The following is an 18,186-nucleotide window of genomic DNA, read 5'->3' as shown; positions in this document are numbered from 1 at the left end:
GCCCATGAACGAGGCGGAGCTGACTCGAGCTGCCGCCGAAATCGAGCTACGCCGACAGCGCAACCGGATGCACCAAGCCAAGCACAAGATGAAACAGCAGAAAAAGTTCATGGACCTTGAGATGAGCGTTCGACAGCTCCGAGATGAGATCCAGCAGCTCAAAGTGCAGCGAAATATCGTTTGTGCCGGCGTGTCGACCAACACTACGGCCTGGAGCGTTGCAGTCGAGTACTTTCGACTGTTCCGGAACGGATACAAGCCACCCATCCCAACTTTGCAGCCGCTGATCACGAAGGACTCGGTGGGATCACTTCAGCCACGTGAGACCTTCGTCCAACGAGAGTTCTTCTTGGCCACAATGGCCGAAGATGTCGTTGCTTCTGATGGAGGATACGGGGTGGATTCAATACTGGAAGGGTGGAAGGAGTTGTCGCTCCTCCATGACGATCTTGAGGTCGAGCTTGTGCGCCTTGTTGCTGGTGCAGATGACACCCTGATAGCCAGGGTGCAGAGCTTTACTACCATGAGCGAGAAGGCTCTGCGTCATGGATTCCCTCATCTTTTTGACGACGGACAATGGACACCTCTTGCGATGAAGCTGCACGGGCAACGAATTGTGATGGAAGGCAATGTTACCTTTTTGTGGGGCGCCGAACGAGGCCGGGTGGTCAGTCTGCAGTACAGCGTAGATATGCTGACACCGATCATGGAGTTGCTAGGCAGTTTAGAAGAAGCAGCTCACGTGTTTGACCGTGCACACTTGACCCCTGAGAGCAAAATAGTTGTAGGCGGGGGAAAATAACTACGTTGCAGTCAAGACGAAATTCAATCGCATGCATCTTATACAACAATGGCAAGGTACCGGTAAGCTTACATGTAGACTTACCCGAACTTCCTTGCTCTGTGGCGTTTGCTTTTCACATTGTCCGTGCATTTGGCTCGCAATGAATATGGTACTTTCCTCCAGAGGAAAACTTAGACCAATCCATAGTTGGCAGCGTATAAACAGTCGCCACCAGCATCGCCAGCAACATGGACGCCGTTATGCTCGAGCTGGGCTTGAACTTCTGTGAAAAACGGTGTTTGATCATTCTAGCAAAGAGTGGTGGCGACGTTACCGTTATCTCTCTAACACGGAATAAAACGTTAGTAGCGTTAAGTTTTTTAGCGTTAAATTAACATTGTATGATATTTGCAATACCATGAACATGTCGTGGCTATATTTTCGTTTTCGGCATTGTGTGTGTTATTCTGAGCTAAATAACTAACTCGGACACATTTTTATTGTAACAAATATAACGTTTCTTAGGTTAAAAACGTCAACGTCGGCACCTCTACTAGCAAAGCCCATTTCCAATCTGCCATGACGGAGTGCAACCCAGAGCGACATGAATAGCGCGACGAATTGCAAGTCAGTGACTGTACAACATTGTCCAGTCGTTCTCTTGGGATGCTTCGACAAAGTTCGGGCTCTCATAACAGAAAGTGAAGCTTCGCTCTTGCATCTCAAGAACCGCCAACATCAGCCAATGGACTCGAGCGAGCGAGCTCCACCAAGTCAGTCACTCAGCTTTGAGTTGACACCAAGCAACGTTGTGGGTCACACTGCAACAACTTTTCGAGAACCCATGGTTCACGAAGAAGTACGATGGAAAGGCGGCAGTACCGCAAATCACTGGGCTTCGGCGAGTTCGATTCTCCACGACTTCAGCCCATTCCCCACGACCAGGAAGTGTGTACCTACCTCACTCGGCACGCCAAATGAGCGCTCGTGTATTTCGTATGCTGGACTGGCAGCACCTCCAGAGGCCGACGGACTGCATGATGCCCTCCAAGCTTCACACGTCAACAACGAAACAGAAAAGTCGAATGAAGAAACTTCAGAGCATGGCCGAACTCATGAGGTTGATGAAGGCAGTACCGAAGCACGTGAAGCTGCCAAGGAGCATCTCCGTAAACAGCGGAGCCGGATTCACCAGGAACGGCATCAAATGAAGAAGCGTAAGATCGTAACCGACCTCGAGGGCAGTGTCAAAAAGTTGCGAAAAGATATTGACGAGCTCCGGATGCAGCATCGAATAGTTCAACTGGACAGTTCAGCAAACTCTACGGTGTGGAATGTGGCTGCTGAGTTCTTTCGCCTCTTTCGGAACGCGTTCAATGCGTCTGTAAAGGATTTTGCCGCAGGGATGTTGCAGCCTCGCGAATCTCCAGCTCAGCGAGGTTTTCTTCAGGTCTCAATGACTCCAGATGTGATCGGAAGTACGGGATACGGTGTGGAATCGCTGCTAGAAGACTGGAGGCTGATTTCACTGTACCACGAAGATATTGATATACAGCTGATCAGTCTGGAAAATGGACCAGGCAACTCTCTAATTGCTACCACCAAGGATCGAGTGACGATCAGCGCAAACACGTTGCGTTATGTATTTCCGCACCTGATGTATGGAGGAAGCGAAGAGGTCAACGTTAGCTCCAGATTGCTAGGTCAGCAATTCTCGCTTCGTGGCACCTTTCACTTCAGGTGGGATGAGGAGAGCGGCCGTGTCATGAGTGTGCAGTGCAAAGGAGACTGGTTGACTCCCATGCTGAATCATCTTGGCAGTTTGGAGGACGTCTCTCGGGTATTTAATGGTGCTTTCATAACGCTCGACTGCGATTTAGTTGTTAGGGAGGATCTTAAATTGCCTTCAGGTTCAATGTTATGAGATGTTTTAGTTTGCTGCAAGTATCCACGTGTACCTTACGAGTTTGTCTACAATCTTTCGAGTATCGTTGGGGACTTGGGTGATAAACTTATGTGCATCCACGCGTATGCGTGAAATTAACCTTGTGCCACGAACCGCGTTAGCATTTCTTCCAGATTCGTTTTTTTTTTGCTTGCACGCGCAAGGATTTTGTGAATACTTGTAGTAGTCGTGCATCCTAGTACACTGTTGTCCTGAGTCAGAACACCAGTCGACGTTCATTTGAAAAGTGTTCTCAAGTTTGTCTCGCTCAATAACTCTTCGAGCAAAAATTCAGACATGGCCAAAGAGTAGGTTTTTGATGCGTGAAGTTGCAGCAGCACGAAAAATGGAGACCGTAGGTTTTTAAATGCGCACAACTCAGATCACGTGTGGCGAGCTGAAATGGCCTGACCAAAATTGGTTTGGCCTTCCTTAGCAACCATATTGCCGTCACATCTTCAGCAGACTTGAATTACGGCCGTTTTATCGATCTCATCTTACGCGTGCGAAACACGCAGAAACAGTCACTGACGTAGCAGCTTGGAACCGAGCGTTCCCACATTTTACGATTGTTGACCATACGCGAAAACGCATTTTCAAGTGTGCTAGAGATTTTATATTGACTTTGGTGGTCGCAATACTCGCGTCTCCATTACCGTTCTCGATGTGAAGTTTCTGAGCGTTTACAACCGGGATGAAGTTTGTAGCAACCCAACCGAGTCCTGGCTTGAACATCCACGGTTCACCTGCAATGCTAACGCGGTTCGTGGCACAAGGTTAATTTCACGCATACGCGTGGATGCACATAAGTTTATCACCCAAGTCCCCAACGATACTCGAAAGGTTGTAGACAAACTCAATCTAGGGAGGAGCGGTGCTTACACAAAGCCCAAGCAACCTATGGGACCGACACAGACTTTTCCCAGACTTTCAGAACTGGACACTCTATAGAGTGGTAATTGGAGCACTCAACCAAGGATGTCAATGAGAAGGCTGCACAGCCACCAACGAGACGATCGACCACATAGGTTGGGAATGTGCACATGCACAAGCAGCATGGGCACAATGAGTCGACAAATGGACTGGAACAACATCTAGCAACGACAAGCGACAAGAACTAGAAGAGGCAATAGCGTCAAGGGCAGCCCCCCCCCCCAATTACGACAGAATTTTTAGCAGTAGCTCAACAATATATAACAATATATTACCGCACCACACAGCAGCGATGAACACACTGTGGTGAATCTGGACAACGGTCACTACGCTGATGTTATGGAGACATCGTAACAAAGTGGTGCTCGAGAACGAAGAAATCTCAGTACAAGAAACTAAAGCAGCAATTCAAGCAGCAGGAACGTTCCAAGTTATGACAATAGCAAGCGGGTGGAAACGAAGCGACACCTGACGGATTCAAGGTCGATGTCTCGGCATTGCCACAGCATTATGACGACCATCGAACCGACAAGTCCAGCTCCAGCTCTCGCGAAAAGGAAACTGCAATACCACGTCAGCACAAACCCAGATGAGCAAGTGAACGGAGGATGGATTTTACTCAGAGAGGAAGACGATATGACGTGGCAGCATCAAGCATCAGGCAAGGAACCCGACAAACCAACGCGGTGAAAATACTGGACAATGGGCTCCAAAACCTACAGAAACTCGGAGACACAGCAAAGACGTACCTCCGAAGCGACAGTGTGGATAAAACAATCCAGAAGTCCCTCAATGCAAAACCAGCGACAACACAAAGCGACAGCCCCATCCAGGAACTGGATCAAGAGCTACAGCGCTTCTTCGTTGTACAATGGAGCACACCAGCAAAAGCCGACCTGGAAACAGTTCGAACACTGACATAAACCCACAAGACTCGACAATTCCACCTGCAGCAACCCAGCACAGCAACAGACCCAATGCAAAGCTACCTATCCAACTTCAAACTACGAGATCAACCAGAAGCAACACCACCCACACAGATGAACGACATCAAGTCGCGTCTTTTATATTATCAAAACGCTTCTATAGAAAACACATAAACATCAAATAGAAGGCCACTTACCATCACCAGGTTGTAGACAAACTCGTAAAGTACACGTGGATACTTGCAGCAAACTAAAACATCTCATAACATTGAACCTGAAGGCAATTTAAGATCCTCCCTAACAACTAAATCGCAGTCGAGCGTTATGAAAGCACCATTAAATACCCGAGAGACGTCCTCCAAACTACCAAGATGATTCAGCATGGGAGTCAACCAGTCTCCTTTGTGCTGCACACTCATGACACGGCCGCTCTCCTCATCCCACCTGAAGTGAAAGGTGCCACGAAGCGAGAATTGCTGACCTAGCAATCTGGAGCTAACGTTGACCTCTTCGCTTCCTCCATACATCAGGTGCGGAAATACATAACGCAACGTGTTTGCGCTGATCGTCACTCGATCCTTGGTGGTAGCAATTAGAGAGTTGCCTGGTCCATTTTCCAGACTGATCAGCTGTATATCAATATCTTCGTGGTACAGTGAAATCAGCCTCCAGTCTTCTAGCAGCGATTCCACACCGTATCCCGTACTTCCGATCACATCTGGAGTCATTGAGACCTGAAGAAAACCTCGCTGAGCTGGAGATTCGCGAGGCTGCAACATCCCTGCGGCAAAATCCTTTACAGACGCATTGAACGCGTTCCGAAAGAGGCGAAAGAACTCAGCAGCCACATTCCACACCGTAGAGTTTGCTGAACTGTCCAGTTGAACTATTCGATGCTGCATCCGGAGCTCGTCAATATCTTTTCGCAACTTTTTGACACTGCCCTCGAGGTCGGTTACGATCTTACGCTTCTTCATTTGATGCCGTTCCTGGTGAATCCGGCTCCGCTGTTTACGGAGATGCTCCTTGGCAGCTTCACGTGCTTCGGTACTGCCTTCATCAACCTCATGAGTTCGGCCATGCTCTGAAGTTTCTTCATTCGACTTTTCTGTTTCGTTGTTGACGTGTGAAGCTTGGAGGGCATCATGCAGTCCGTCGGCCTCTGGAGGTGCTGCCAGTCCAGCATACGAAATACACGAGCGCTCATTTGGCGTGCCGAGTGAGGTAGGTACACACTTCCTGGTCGTGGGGAATGGGCTGAAGTCGTGGAGAATCGAACTCGCCGAAGCCCAGTGATTTGCGGTACTGCCGCCTTTCCATCGTACTTCTTCGTGAACCATGGGTTCTCGAAAAGTTGTTGCAGTGTGACCCACAACGTTGCTTGGTGTCAACTCAAAGCTGAGTGACTGACTTGGTGGAGCTCGCTCGCTCGAGTCCATTGGCTGATGTTGGCGGTTCTTGAGATGCAAAAGCGAAGCTTTACTTTCTGTTATGAACATGAGGTCGATGAAATCCGAGCTTTTTGTAGCGGAGAGGACGACCGCACAACGGTGCAGACGCAAATTGGAAATGAGCTTTGCTGCAGATGACCAACCAACGACAGCACGAGCATTGAGACGAGCTGGCTTACGAGGATAATCGCTCCTCGAGTTGACCAGCATATTTCGTACCTAACCGAAAATTGAAAATATTCACGCTATTATAGAAGTTGAATTGAAAATGAAAGACGACCGTCAAACATCGTCAAAGCAATCAAGGGCTCGCAATATGCACAAGACACACGTCTTTCCAATGGATTTACATCGCGATTCGTACCTAGATTCGAAAGCATCTTTTCGGCACTAAGCTAACCTTTGAGACAATGCAAGAAATCGCAAGAGAGTGTATTACTTCGGCGGAGGGTTGATGGTCGGTAGCACGTTGGGCAGACTCATCATCACTTGGCAGCGAAATCAGTAGACGGTAATGTGGCGGTTTATCTGGCCCCTGCTCCTTTTGAAAGACAACCACTCGAGACACCTGGAAGAGAAATAGAGACCGTGGTACGACATTGCCGAACAGAAAAATACTACTTCGTGCGTGGTTTTGGCAATTATAACGGAAGCAACAGTCAACTTTTGCTGCAGACTTAACATAGTGCTCTAGCTGCCACAGCAGGGAATGACCTCAAACAATCAAAAAGAGTCAGCTGAGTTGTGGTTGTGTGGCGTGTCAGATGTACTATATCAAGACTGGTGCTAACACACTCAATTTCGCGGACTGCTTTTGAAAAAATAAACCCTAGACATGATCAAGTAACAGCATTACTTGTTTACATTTGTTAGAGTCCTTGATCCTATTTACCAGTAAAACACGACGACGGTAAGGATCGGCGACGAGAGCCCTACAATAGTTGGGTCATCCCTTAGGTCCACTGACGTGAAGGCAATCGGAGTCTGGAACCACGGACTTGTTCCTCAGGACCGATGGTGACGGCGGTCACATGACGTTGCCGATCTCAACGCCTAGCAGTTAGAACGTTAATGCCCATCGATTGTGGTAATTGTCGAGAACGACTTGACGGATAACACAGTCAGCTTGAAGTTCCTACCATCGCGTTCAAGGTCGACGCACCAAAAGCGCTCGAAACCCAAGGCTCACATCATGGCTGGCGACCAGATTACCACGTTATCGTGTCTACTGAATGTACTCCTTTTAAGGATTTACTATAATAGTAGGATTTAGAGCAGCCTATCGTCATTTGTGATCACCGCAGATCAGCTGGCCTGACAAACCCCTTGCTCACATTCAGTTTGCCGACTCGCAGCCACACCTTCCTACAGCACAGTATGCGCTTGGACTCCTCCGCCCTCATGGACAACAGCGCGCTCTACCCGCCGAACCGCCACGCACTGAGCGACAGCGTGATCGGTAACATCGCACAGCGCATCAGCCCCCCGTCCTACGCGCCGTCAAGCGAGGCGAGCGCCCTCCTCCCCTTGCAGCAGAAAAGCCAGTTCCAAGGTGTCCATTTGACAGTTTCATTCGATGCCAATGGACCCCTCCAACGTCCCCCGAGCGGCAACAGCCGACAGTGCGTGGCAGCAGTGGACAATGCGTCCACCTCCACGACGGACGAAGTGGAGCGTCGACGACAGCGCAACCGCTTGCACCAGGCGCGCCACAAGATGAAGCAGCGCCAGAAAGTCGAGGACCTCGAGGCTGCCACTGTGCAGCTCCACGCCGAGGTCCAGGAGCTCCGACTGCAGAGACAAGTGCTCTCTACCGGCGTCATGAGCGGCACGACGGTCTGGAACGTGGCGGCCGAGTATTTCCGCGTCTTCCGCTATGGGGTCAAGGCTCCGGGGTGGGATGCGCAGGTCCCAGTGGAGACGCAGCGCAGCTTCCTGCAGTCGACGATGGTTCCGGGCGTGGCCAGTGATACGGGCTATGGAGTGGATGCACTGATCGAGAACTGGGGGTTTGTGACCACGTTCCACCCGGACATTGACGTCCAGCTCTTGTGCTTGGAGAACAGCGCCGAGGGCTGGGTGGTCGGCAGCACGTTGGGCAGACTACCATCACGGAAAACACACTGCGTCACGCGTTCCCGCATTTGGTGAACGATAAAAAAGGAGGTGAGCGGGAACAGCTAGCTCGCCGACTGCTGGGCCAACAACTTGTCATGCGCGGATCGGTTTGCCTCGAGTGGGATTACTCGAGCGGACGAGTTGCCATGGTGCAGCACAAAGTGGATTTGCTGACGCCACTGCTCAAGCTGCTTGGCAACCTGGTAGCTGTTTCGAAAGTGTTTGATAACGCACGAGTGACACCGGAATGCATGGCAGTGGCCAGTGAACACCTGCCGAATCCATGAGCTCATGTAAACGCTGAAAGGCATTCAATTGACTTCATACTTTTCAAAACAAAATGAGCGCGTACACATCTTTGTCGCTACTTCGAGGTCTTCTACATGTACGTGTATATTGAGCTTACTTCGTTCGCCTCTTAAGTACCTCATATCGCAAGCAATCCAAGAAAAGCACCTTATCATTTTATTAAAGAATCAGCGGGCAACGATTCCTTGCCAAGAAAGGAATTGCGTTTGATCAGAATATCGCTGATATTGAAATCGTTGACGAACACGGCAAAAAACACTTGCCGACGTATCCGTACGTATGCTTGATATGTTGGTGCTGCGATGTGTCGACCAAAATGCTTAGAAGGAGTGCTTCCAGCGCAAAATGTGCTGATTGGAGTGGAAACACGTAAGTATCAAAATTGAAAATGTGCTCCCACAATGTGTTCAAGCACTTTGCACACATGAATGCCAGTTATAAAGATCGGTTTGGTAGTTCGCTCAACTATATTATCTTCATGAAGCTACCATAAAATATGTTTTGCTCGCCAGTGGCGGATGGTTGATCCAAATGCGGTCTTCTGAAGCATTTTGCTACATCATCCAGCAATTCCCACACACCGAGGGATTTTCACAAATGGATTGCTTCACTGATGCCGAAAGAGGGGCTTTCCGTTTATATTTTTTTGCTGAACTTTTCAACTGAGAATATATAGTCGTTAATCACGCATCAAGCAGAATACTTCGAAGTACCTCTGTCGGCCTCGCATACACGAAATCGCGTGCCGTTTCTGTGGGATGACACATAGAAAGCTTCACCGCACAACGTTTTTCAGCTACAACATATCAGCTTGATGTGCTAAGAGCATTGTTTTTGCTTCTGCCAATGTTTGGTTTTGCTTACTATCCGAGGTGAACTTTCGCTCACGCTTTAAATGGTTCTACCTTTCAAGTCACGGATGTGCGGGATTAAAATTGCCGGCCGTGGAAATGGACTAGAACCTAAGTACTGTACGAAACGAGGTTTAGCCGCACCGCTGCGATGGTTAAGAAGATGAGTGTCTTCATCTTGAGCACTTGTAGTTTTTGCGTTGTTTCAGCACAATTTGCACCAGTTTCTCTGACCCTCGATGGCTGCGGAGGACCGATCGTGTAGAAAACAAAAAAAACATACTTCGTACTCATCATCCGAATACAAGTACTCGCAATCGATTGCTACGTTAGGTCCATTGTGGTGCAGATAACATCAAGTTAAAAACGTCAGAGCCTCGGACCCTGGCATCCCGTCGCAATTTTACTGCCTTTACAATCAAAGTGTATAGCAAATTGGTTGAGGTGCAGAGCAAAAGCCTACACAAGTAAAGCTGGCTTCATCAGTGTGTCAACAATGAACGAAAGTAAGAAAAGCAATTGTCTTGCTCGAATGCAAGGTTATTCACAATGACGGTGCATTTACGCTACTCAAAAATTGAGGGGGTCCTCCAGCACAGTAACGTTGCGGTGCTTCATCGTTTCCAGCTCCTGCTGGTGTTCCAAACCCAAGAACATCGTCATTAGCTTGTTCAGGTACGTGTTCTCGTGGACGCCCTTGCACATGCGCTCGAAGATGAGCGGACCCTTGCAGTACAGGTTCACGTCCGTTCCCACGTGGCCAATGGTGGTCCAGTCGATGGCAGCGCGCAAACTAATAACATGACCCAGCTCAATCATGACATCCTCCAGATCGCGCGTCTCGTCGACGGCCGTAGCGATCAGAGAGACCAGTTCAACCACCTCGTCGTCGTTGACTGTAGTAACGTTAGTGTAGTTTGAGAGGAGTGTCTTGGCCGAGGTGAGCAGGGAGGCTTTGCAGGTTTCGTTACCGCCCGTAGCACAGTCACTTCCTTCCAGGACGTCTTCCAGCTGAGCCTGCATTGCCTCGGTCGACATGTTCTGCAGCTGCAGCTCAGTTGGGTACCATGCGTACGGGTAAGCCGGGCCTCGACCAAGTGTGATACCTCCGGTGCCGTGGTCGGCAGCAGACAAGAGACCCGTGTTAGGCGTCTGCTCCACGTGGTCCAGTACGACAGCGACCGTCTCATCAAACGCAATGGCCTCCTTCGCCATCGTACCCGGGTCATTGGAGTGACCGGCGTGGTCGACACGCGAGCCCTCGATCATGATGAAGTAGCCGTGCTTCTTGGCCTGCTCGTTCTTGCGCAACAGACTCAGCACAATATCAACCATTTCAGGGAGGCTCGGTTCACGCGCAGTCGAGTTGTCATCAACCAGCTCACGCAGGCGGTCGACCTCGTACGTCATGTGGCTGTCGTGGAAGAGACCAAACAGGCGAAGAGCTCCCGAGTCCCCGTTCGCGGTCTGGTAGTCCAGCAGGTCCTGGTAGTTGTTGGCCAGCGTGTAGCCGTTAGACTTGAGGTCCTCGAACATGGAGTCATTGAAGTGCCTCTTGCCACCTCCCAACAGGAAGTCCAAGTTCTTGTTCGCAACGTACTGCGAAGCGATCTCGTCTTCCGAATCGCGGTCAATTACGTGCGATGCGAAGGACGCCGGCGTCGCGTGGGTCACACGGCTAGTCACGACCATACCCGTCACCATTCCACGAGCCTTGGCCGCCTCCAGCACCGTGCCCAACGGTTGTTCGTACGTGTCCACGCCGATAGCGTTGTCATACGTCTTGTATCCCGTCGAGTAGGCAGTTGCAGAAGACGCCGAGTCCGTGATGTAGCTCGTGGACGAGTGCGTTTGCACCGTGCCCATGAGGTGCGGGTCGATGTGCAGGCGAGTCTTGAGGGTCGGGTCGAGCACCGTGCGCGCAAGCGTGAAGATGTTGGGGCCCGTGCCGTCCGGGATCATCATGATGACACTGCGGGGGTCGTTCTCGTTCTCGTCGAAGTTGTAGTCGACATCGACTGTCTTGTACTCGTAGTGGGTAGCAGCGCCGGCAAGCGCCAGTGCGGTGGCGCACAGGGCCACAACGCGAGCGAGATTGGTCATCGAGGTGCAGGAAGCGTGTGCGCGGACCAAAAGAAGTTGAGGAATGGTGGAGCGGAGACGACCCAGCCTGCGGGTCTCCGTTTGTAAGAGGCGATTGATACGGAGCCCTTCATTTACCACACGCACGTTGTGCTCGAAGAGGGAAAATTGGAGATGGCCCAGGAGATTCAACGACAGCTGTGGGCCGTTGATGGATTCGGCTCGCGTCGTGCAGTGAATCTTGCTTGAAGCACACGAGATTAATTAATACCTTAATCCCTGGCCCTTTTAGTCAAGATCGTCCTTCTCGTGGCAAAGGAGGGGCGCGAGCTCCGGTTGATGATCCTTGTCAGTGATTCGGGGCCACTTGCTGCTGAATCACTCTGCGATCGAATCGTGACATCTCGTGGTGCCACACGTGCGAGCGCAGCCAGAAGCCGAGATTCTCAAATTGAGACCTTGCAGACGTCCGTGACGGTGAATGCACGGGACAGATTGGTAGCACAGAGGGAAGTTGCGTGATTGAAGTGTTGCAGTGACCTCGCGCAGGTGCCCTCCTGCCAAGCAGGCACCAGGAGTCCTGGTGCCTACCGTACGCCAGCGGAATCCACCGATTTACGTGACTTTCTCGTGATCTGACGAAGAAAACGCGACAGCCTTTCCAAGGTTTGCGTTCCGGGTGGAGTCTGCGTCAATTGGTCCACCACCGCTACATTAAAGCTATCTCGGCGTCCATCTCAATCTCACTCATTGGTGATGCCTGAGTCAGGCAGTGGCGCGTGATATTGTTGTGATTCGTCAAGCACCACTCAGTCCTCAGAATATCAAGATTCAGCTTCCCTGCAGCGACTCAATCGTGTATTGTGTTTTTTTATCAAATTATTGAATACGAGAAAGCTGCTGCACATTCAATAGCGTCCGGATCCAAACCAGTTCGTAGCTTAAAATGCCAGCGGATCCTCCAGAACGGTAATGTTGCGGTGTTTCATCGTTTCCAGCTCCTGCTGGTGCTCCAGGCCCAAGTACATCGTCATCATCTTGTTCAGGTATATGTTCTCGTGGACGCCCTTGCACATGCGCTCGAAGATGAGCGGACCCTTGCAGTACAGGTTCACGTCCGTTCCCACGTGGCCAACCGTTGTCCAGTCAATCCAAGCTGGGGCGCTAATAATGTGGCCCAGCTCAATCAGAACGAAGTAGAGATCGCGCGTCTCGTCGACAGCAGCACCGATTTCCGTCACGAGCTTCGCAACTTCATCATCCGTCACAGACGTCACGTTTGTGTAGTTGAACAGCATTGACTTCGCCGACTCGAGCAGGACAGTCTTGCACGTTTCGTTGGCTCCCACGGCACACTCGTCACTCGCCAAAATGCTGTCAAGGTTTTCCTGCATAACTTCGGTCGACATGTTCTGCAGCTGCAACTGGGTCGGATACCACACATACGGGTATTCCATGCCACTGCGTCCAAGCGTAAGTCCTCCGGTGCCGTGGTCGGCAGCAGACAAGAGACCCGTGTTAGGCGTCTGATCCACGTGGTCCAGTACGACAGCGACCGTCTCATCAAACGCAATGGCCTCCTTCGCCATCGTACCCGGGTCATTGGAGTGACCGGCGTGGTCGACACGCGAGCCTTCGATCATGATGAAGTAGCCGTGCTTCTTGGCCTGCTCGTTCTTGCGCAACAGACTCAGCACAATATCAACCATTTCAGGGAGGCTCGGTTCACGCGCAGTCGAGTTGTCATCAACCAGCTCACGCAGGCGATCCACCTCGTACGTCATGTGGCTGTCCTTGAAGAGACCAAACAGGCGAAGCGCACCGGTGTCCGCGTTCGCGGTCTGGTAGTCCAGCAAGTCCTGGTAGTTGTTGGCCAGCGTGTAGCCGTTAGACTGGAGGTCCTCGAACATGGACTCGTTGAAGTGCTTCTTGCCGCCACCGAGCAGGAAGTCCAGGTTCTTGTTCGCAACGTACTGCGCAGCGATGTCATCCTCCGAATCGCGGTCGACCACATGCGCAGCGAATGACGCCGGCGTCGCGTGGGTCACACGGCAAGTCACAATCATACCCGTCACCATCCCCCGCGCCTTAGCAGCCTCCAGCACTGTGCCTAGAGGTTGCTCGTATGTGTCCACAGCAATCGCGTTGTCGTACGTCTTGTACCCCGTCGCGTAAGCGGTAGCGGCCGCCGCCGAGTCCGTGATGTAGCTCGTGGACGAGTGGGTCTGGATAGTGCCCATGAGGTGCGGGTCGATGTGCAGGCGAGTCTTGAGGGTTGGATCGAGCACCGTGCGCGCAAGCGTGAAGACGTTGGGGCCCGTGCCGTCCGGGATCATCATGATGACACTGCGGGGGTCGTTCTCGTTCTCGTCGAAGTTGTAGTCGACATCGACTGTCTTGTACTCGTAGTGGGTAGCAGCGCCGGCAAGCGCCAGTGCGGCGGCGCACAGGGCCACAACGCGAGCGGGATTGGTCATGGTTGCGGGGGGCTCCTCGATCGATCGGTGTGTGGAGACGGAAGCAAAAAGCAAAATGGTGGAAGAGGAAGACGCCGTAGGAGCTGAGGACGATCAACCACTCATGGCCACCAGAGGATACTTTGCTATGCATACGGAGCCTTGCACCTATCAAGCCCTAGTCTTGCCGTGAAAGTAAACTTGCGGTGATGCCTGCCATCCAGCAATGGCACTCGCTGCAGCGAATTTCAAATCATAATCAAACAGAGGAAGGCCATTGTGGATTGGCGTGCCGAGGTAAATGACTTGCATCCTATCACGGGGAATACGCTGGGGTTACTTCAACATCTCGCGTCAAATGTCGACCAATGGATAATGCGAGGCCGTATCCACCTGGAGTTGTGCCGTCACGTTGAAGACTCTCCGGTGGTCCGAGAACCGAGTTCTTTGCGCAATCGAGATTAAGATTGTGATGGGAATCGCGTGAGTCTTGACTCAACACGTTTGTTAGGCTGCGACAGACTTTATCGAGCACTTGCAGACTGAGTACATGTAGGTTGCGCCTGCATCGTGGCTTTTACACAATGTGCCAAGCGAATTGAGAGTTCGTGCCAGCCAAGTTTGGATCATGCAGGGTCGTTGCACGGCGAAGAGCCTGCGTGATTAAGCTCGTTAGTGCTGCCGACCTCGGCGGATGCCACCATTATCAATATCATGCGTACCTGCTACTGAGTTCACGAAGTCGATCTCACACGGATCGAACTGTGGCCATCTCCTCGATCAAAAGCGGTAGAAACTCTGCTGTCCCAAGACTGTACTCGCGGTGGCCGATGACGCGCAAAAGAGCTGCGCCAAATACGCTGTGCGAGACAACACCGACGCTGTGTCCTGACACGTTGTGGAATATCATACCCAACAACTTGCTTGCACGGGTCTCCAACTCAGCGTCAGTCTCGCGGTGATCCGGCGTCCACCATGGATCCGAATCGGACACAAATCCGCCGAAATCCAGCTCTGGGTATTGCAGTCTCTTCTCGGAAATCTTGCGGCGTTCGTCGCAAGTGTCAACACCCAGCACCTCTCGAGGTAGCTCAAGCGGCGTGCTAGCGATGTTGGACGTTTGGTTCTGGTACGCGATCGTGAAAGTTCGAAGCGCGCGCTCGAGCGGAGAGATCAGAACATGTTGCAGTTGTAGGCCGTTGCTAATCTCCGTGTTAAGTTTCGTGGACGCTTGTTCCGCTTGCTGCACACCCTTTGAAGTCAGCGGAGCGTCGAGATACTCCGGCAGCTTGCAGTAGTAGGCGTTCCATGCATCGCCGCCGTACTTTTCAATGGCCACGTTGTGCGTGCCCTCGCCGTGACGCAGGAAGACGACGAGCTTCATACGAACACCACTCTTCTGCTTTGCATCCACTGCAGCTTGCACGTCCTGCCACGTCTTCCCTTCCACGAGCCCCATGTGAGGCGGGTTCGCTTCAACAGGTTGACTGGTATCGCCCTGAACAAAGTACCCAGGGCGGTAGCGTAACTTGGTTGACGCCGCTTGCTGTCCTCGGACCACATTTCCCTGCAGAAGCAGTGCACAGCAGATCACCACGAGCATCACGACTCGAGATAACATCATCATATAACTTGGGCTTTCGTAGTGTGCGAAACAAGAAGTGACAGCAAACCAGGTAAAAGGCTGCAAATGACTCAACTTCCCAGGAAACTACGCAAGGCTTTCACGTAGCGCCATCGTTCGGTGATGGATGGCATTCTGCTTGCTTCCATCACTGTTTTCAATCAACATCATCAACGCTGGCAAATCTCCATGGAAACACGTCTCTATCTAAGTTGTTTACAGCACACAAGCGTCAGTCTGACAAAAAGGTGAAAGGAAAAAAAGCTTCTATGCGGCTTGCTGCAGCTCCTCGTCCGTGGCGTCCGTGATGAGGAGCGGGATGAACTCGGCATTCCTCGGCCGGTAGTAGCGATGGCCCACGGCCGCGAAGCAGCCCCGACTGAAGCCGCTGTGCGAGACCACGAGCACGCAGCTCTCGGGGCTCTTGTAGAATACCTCGTGCAGGAACTCGGCGGCTCTGGCGGCGATCTCGTCGTTGGTCTCACGGTGGTCGGGTCGCCACCACGTGTCGCTCTCGCTGGCCACGTGGTCGAAGTCGAGCTGCGGGTACGCGGCCTGCTTGGGGGTCAGGAGCTTGCGCCGGTCGCAGTTGACGACGCCCAGCGTCTCCCGCGCGAGCTCCACCACGGACACGGGGATGTCTCGCAGCCGGGCGAACACCCGGTCGTACGTCTGCAGCGTGCGGTCCAGCGGGGACACGAAGATGCGCTGCAGCTGGAGGCCACACTTGGCGATCTGCTTCTCGAGCATGAGCGCGGCCGCGTCCGCTTGCTGCTGGCCGCGGGCCGTGAGCGGCGCGTCGATGAACTCGGGGAGCATCTCGTATTGCTGCTCCCATACTTGGTCGCCCACGCGCGCCTTGGTCGCGTTGTGCGTGGCCTCTCCGTGGCGAAGGAGGATCACGAGCTTAAGGCGGCGTCCGGGAAGTTGGCGCTCGAACTTTTGCATGAAGGCGTACACGTCCGGCCAGGTCTTGCCGTCCACGAGGCCCATGCGCATGGGCGGGTCCCCCATCTCGTCCACGGGCTCGTCCGACACGCCCATTAGGAAGAAGCCAGGCACGTAGCGCAGGCGAGGCGACGTCATTTTCAATTGAGAGGCAACGTGAGGACGAGGGGACGTAACCGACAATGCGGTTCAGAACGTTCTGTTTTTCACGGATCGGAAGTAAGTGAGATTGTAGCCATATTGATTTGGAGAGGGGTAACTTGTGCCGTCTCAGTGATCCAACCTGTCGCCCAACACGTTGGCTACAAAGTAGGAAGGCAGGCAGCCTTATACCAGGAACGACACGCCCAACTCGTTCACACAGCCCAAGTACCGTGCCAGCGAATCTCGCCTGATGTCTCGTGTCCGCCATAACGTTGATGGTCTCCGATAATTCTACTGAGGCCAAGTCATTTATTTGGCGACTGTTGTCGCAACATGGCTACATTGTAGCGGTTGTCGCGCCGCGCTCGCAGCTCGTTCACTTCAATCTGTCGAGCTGCAGTGAGACTTTGGTCTGCCTTGCTGGGAACGGTGAAGAACTCGACGGCGGTCGCAGCTCGAGACTTTGTACCGAGTGGGGATACTGGAGCGCACTTCAGGACGCAGAGAGCATTGAGCGTCGAAAAAAACGGGAGGAGCTGACTTCCCGAACGACATGACACCTTCTTCGCGGCACTACCACCACCTTTAGCAGTCCGACTCCAGCCAGTATTCATTTGGCAATAGGAGCAGCGAGTTTTATGTGATGGAGTTTATGGGGCGATTGATTCTGACCAGTGAATACGGCGTTGAAGCTCTCTTCACTCATTGGAAATGTCGCGTGGAGAAGTGGAGAAAAGTTAGGGCCATTTGTGAGTTGGCTGAAAGAGTGTATGACCGGAAGTTGAGTACCCGAGTCATTCGAGGATGGCACCGCCGGTCGACCAACTGGCATCGTGTTCGTCTGTGTGGCGAATCTGTACAACACCAGCGCAAAGCAAAGCTACAAGCGATGTGGTTCCTCACGTGGCAAGAAAAGTTTCACTCCTGCCAGCGCTTATCAAGGCTTCGTCGCACTCATGCACAACGACAGTTGCATTCGTGTTTCACTAACTGGCACAAGCGCTCGGCGCAGCAGAAAGTGTTTTCCCGAAAGTTAACACACTTCCACCAAGTCTTTGGGAAGTATCCAGCTTCGTCGGCTGTGTCCCGTGCATGGCACCGTTGGCAGCAAGCCTCAAAGCTTTGCAAATACACGAAACTGCTACACAGAAAGCTCCAGCTTAGACAAGCTCGACAGTGTTGGTCTCACTGGAAAATGTTTCATGTTGCTTGCCAGATTCTTCGGGAGTGGCGTCGTGTTGCACGAACGATGTCGAGCAGTAACAACAACCGTGGAGCGCGCCTACGCTACTTACGGGAGTCGCGGCGTTACAGACTTCAAATGTTCATGATCGACAAATGGAAGTGTTTGGTTGAGCGGAGAAGAAACCTTCAAGAGAGACAATCCCTTTGGAAAACCCAGCTAAATCGTGAGCTGGAAAGAACAGCAGTGAGGTCGCGGCAAGCAACTCTTCTTCGCTTAAGGAGATGGTTTCGAAGATGGCATATCGGCTGCAGCAAGAGTAGTCTTCTTGCTAGGGATCATTTTCACACTCGTTTGCTTCTGAAGACGATGCTTGGATGGTGGAAGTCAATCATCCATTCAAAACAAGAGAAGGTTTTGGTGGAGGCGCAG

General features: G+C 52.0%; 4 protein-coding genes across 4 annotated transcripts; all 4 read right to left on the bottom strand.

The window, feature by feature from the left end:
• Positions 1-9,887: 9,887 nt before the first annotated feature.
• KRP23_4999 (Repressible alkaline phosphatase) lies at positions 9,888-11,420 on the bottom strand (the record flags this gene model as incomplete). Its single annotated transcript, XM_067890021.1, has 1 exon — positions 9,888-11,420. The coding sequence occupies one exon, from the start codon at positions 11,418-11,420 to the stop codon at positions 9,888-9,890; it is 1,533 nt and encodes a 510-aa protein (XP_067746602.1).
• Positions 11,421-12,340: 920 nt separating this feature from the next.
• KRP23_4998 (Repressible alkaline phosphatase) lies at positions 12,341-13,876 on the bottom strand (the record flags this gene model as incomplete). The annotated part of the gene is made up of 1 exon (XM_067890018.1): positions 12,341-13,876. The coding sequence occupies one exon, from the start codon at positions 13,874-13,876 to the stop codon at positions 12,341-12,343; it is 1,536 nt and encodes a 511-aa protein (XP_067746601.1).
• A 727-nt stretch (positions 13,877-14,603) lies between these two features.
• On the bottom strand, positions 14,604-15,482 carry KRP23_4997 (putative phosphoglycerate mutase; the record flags this gene model as incomplete). Its single annotated transcript, XM_067890017.1, has 1 exon — positions 14,604-15,482. The coding sequence occupies one exon, from the start codon at positions 15,480-15,482 to the stop codon at positions 14,604-14,606; it is 879 nt and encodes a 292-aa protein (XP_067746600.1).
• A 264-nt stretch (positions 15,483-15,746) lies between these two features.
• KRP23_4996 (putative phosphoglycerate mutase) lies at positions 15,747-16,565 on the bottom strand (the record flags this gene model as incomplete). The annotated part of the gene is made up of 1 exon (XM_067890016.1): positions 15,747-16,565. The coding sequence occupies one exon, from the start codon at positions 16,563-16,565 to the stop codon at positions 15,747-15,749; it is 819 nt and encodes a 272-aa protein (XP_067746599.1).
• Between the last annotated feature and the right edge of the window lie 1,621 nt (positions 16,566-18,186).

Source organism: Phytophthora ramorum, assembly GCF_020800215.1.
Source record: "Phytophthora ramorum isolate Pr-102 chromosome Unknown Phyram_PR-102_s0004, whole genome shotgun sequence".
In the NCBI taxonomy this organism is placed as follows: Eukaryota; Oomycota; class Peronosporomycetes; order Peronosporales; family Peronosporaceae; genus Phytophthora; species Phytophthora ramorum.
This window is presented reverse-complemented; position numbering and strand designations above follow the sequence as displayed.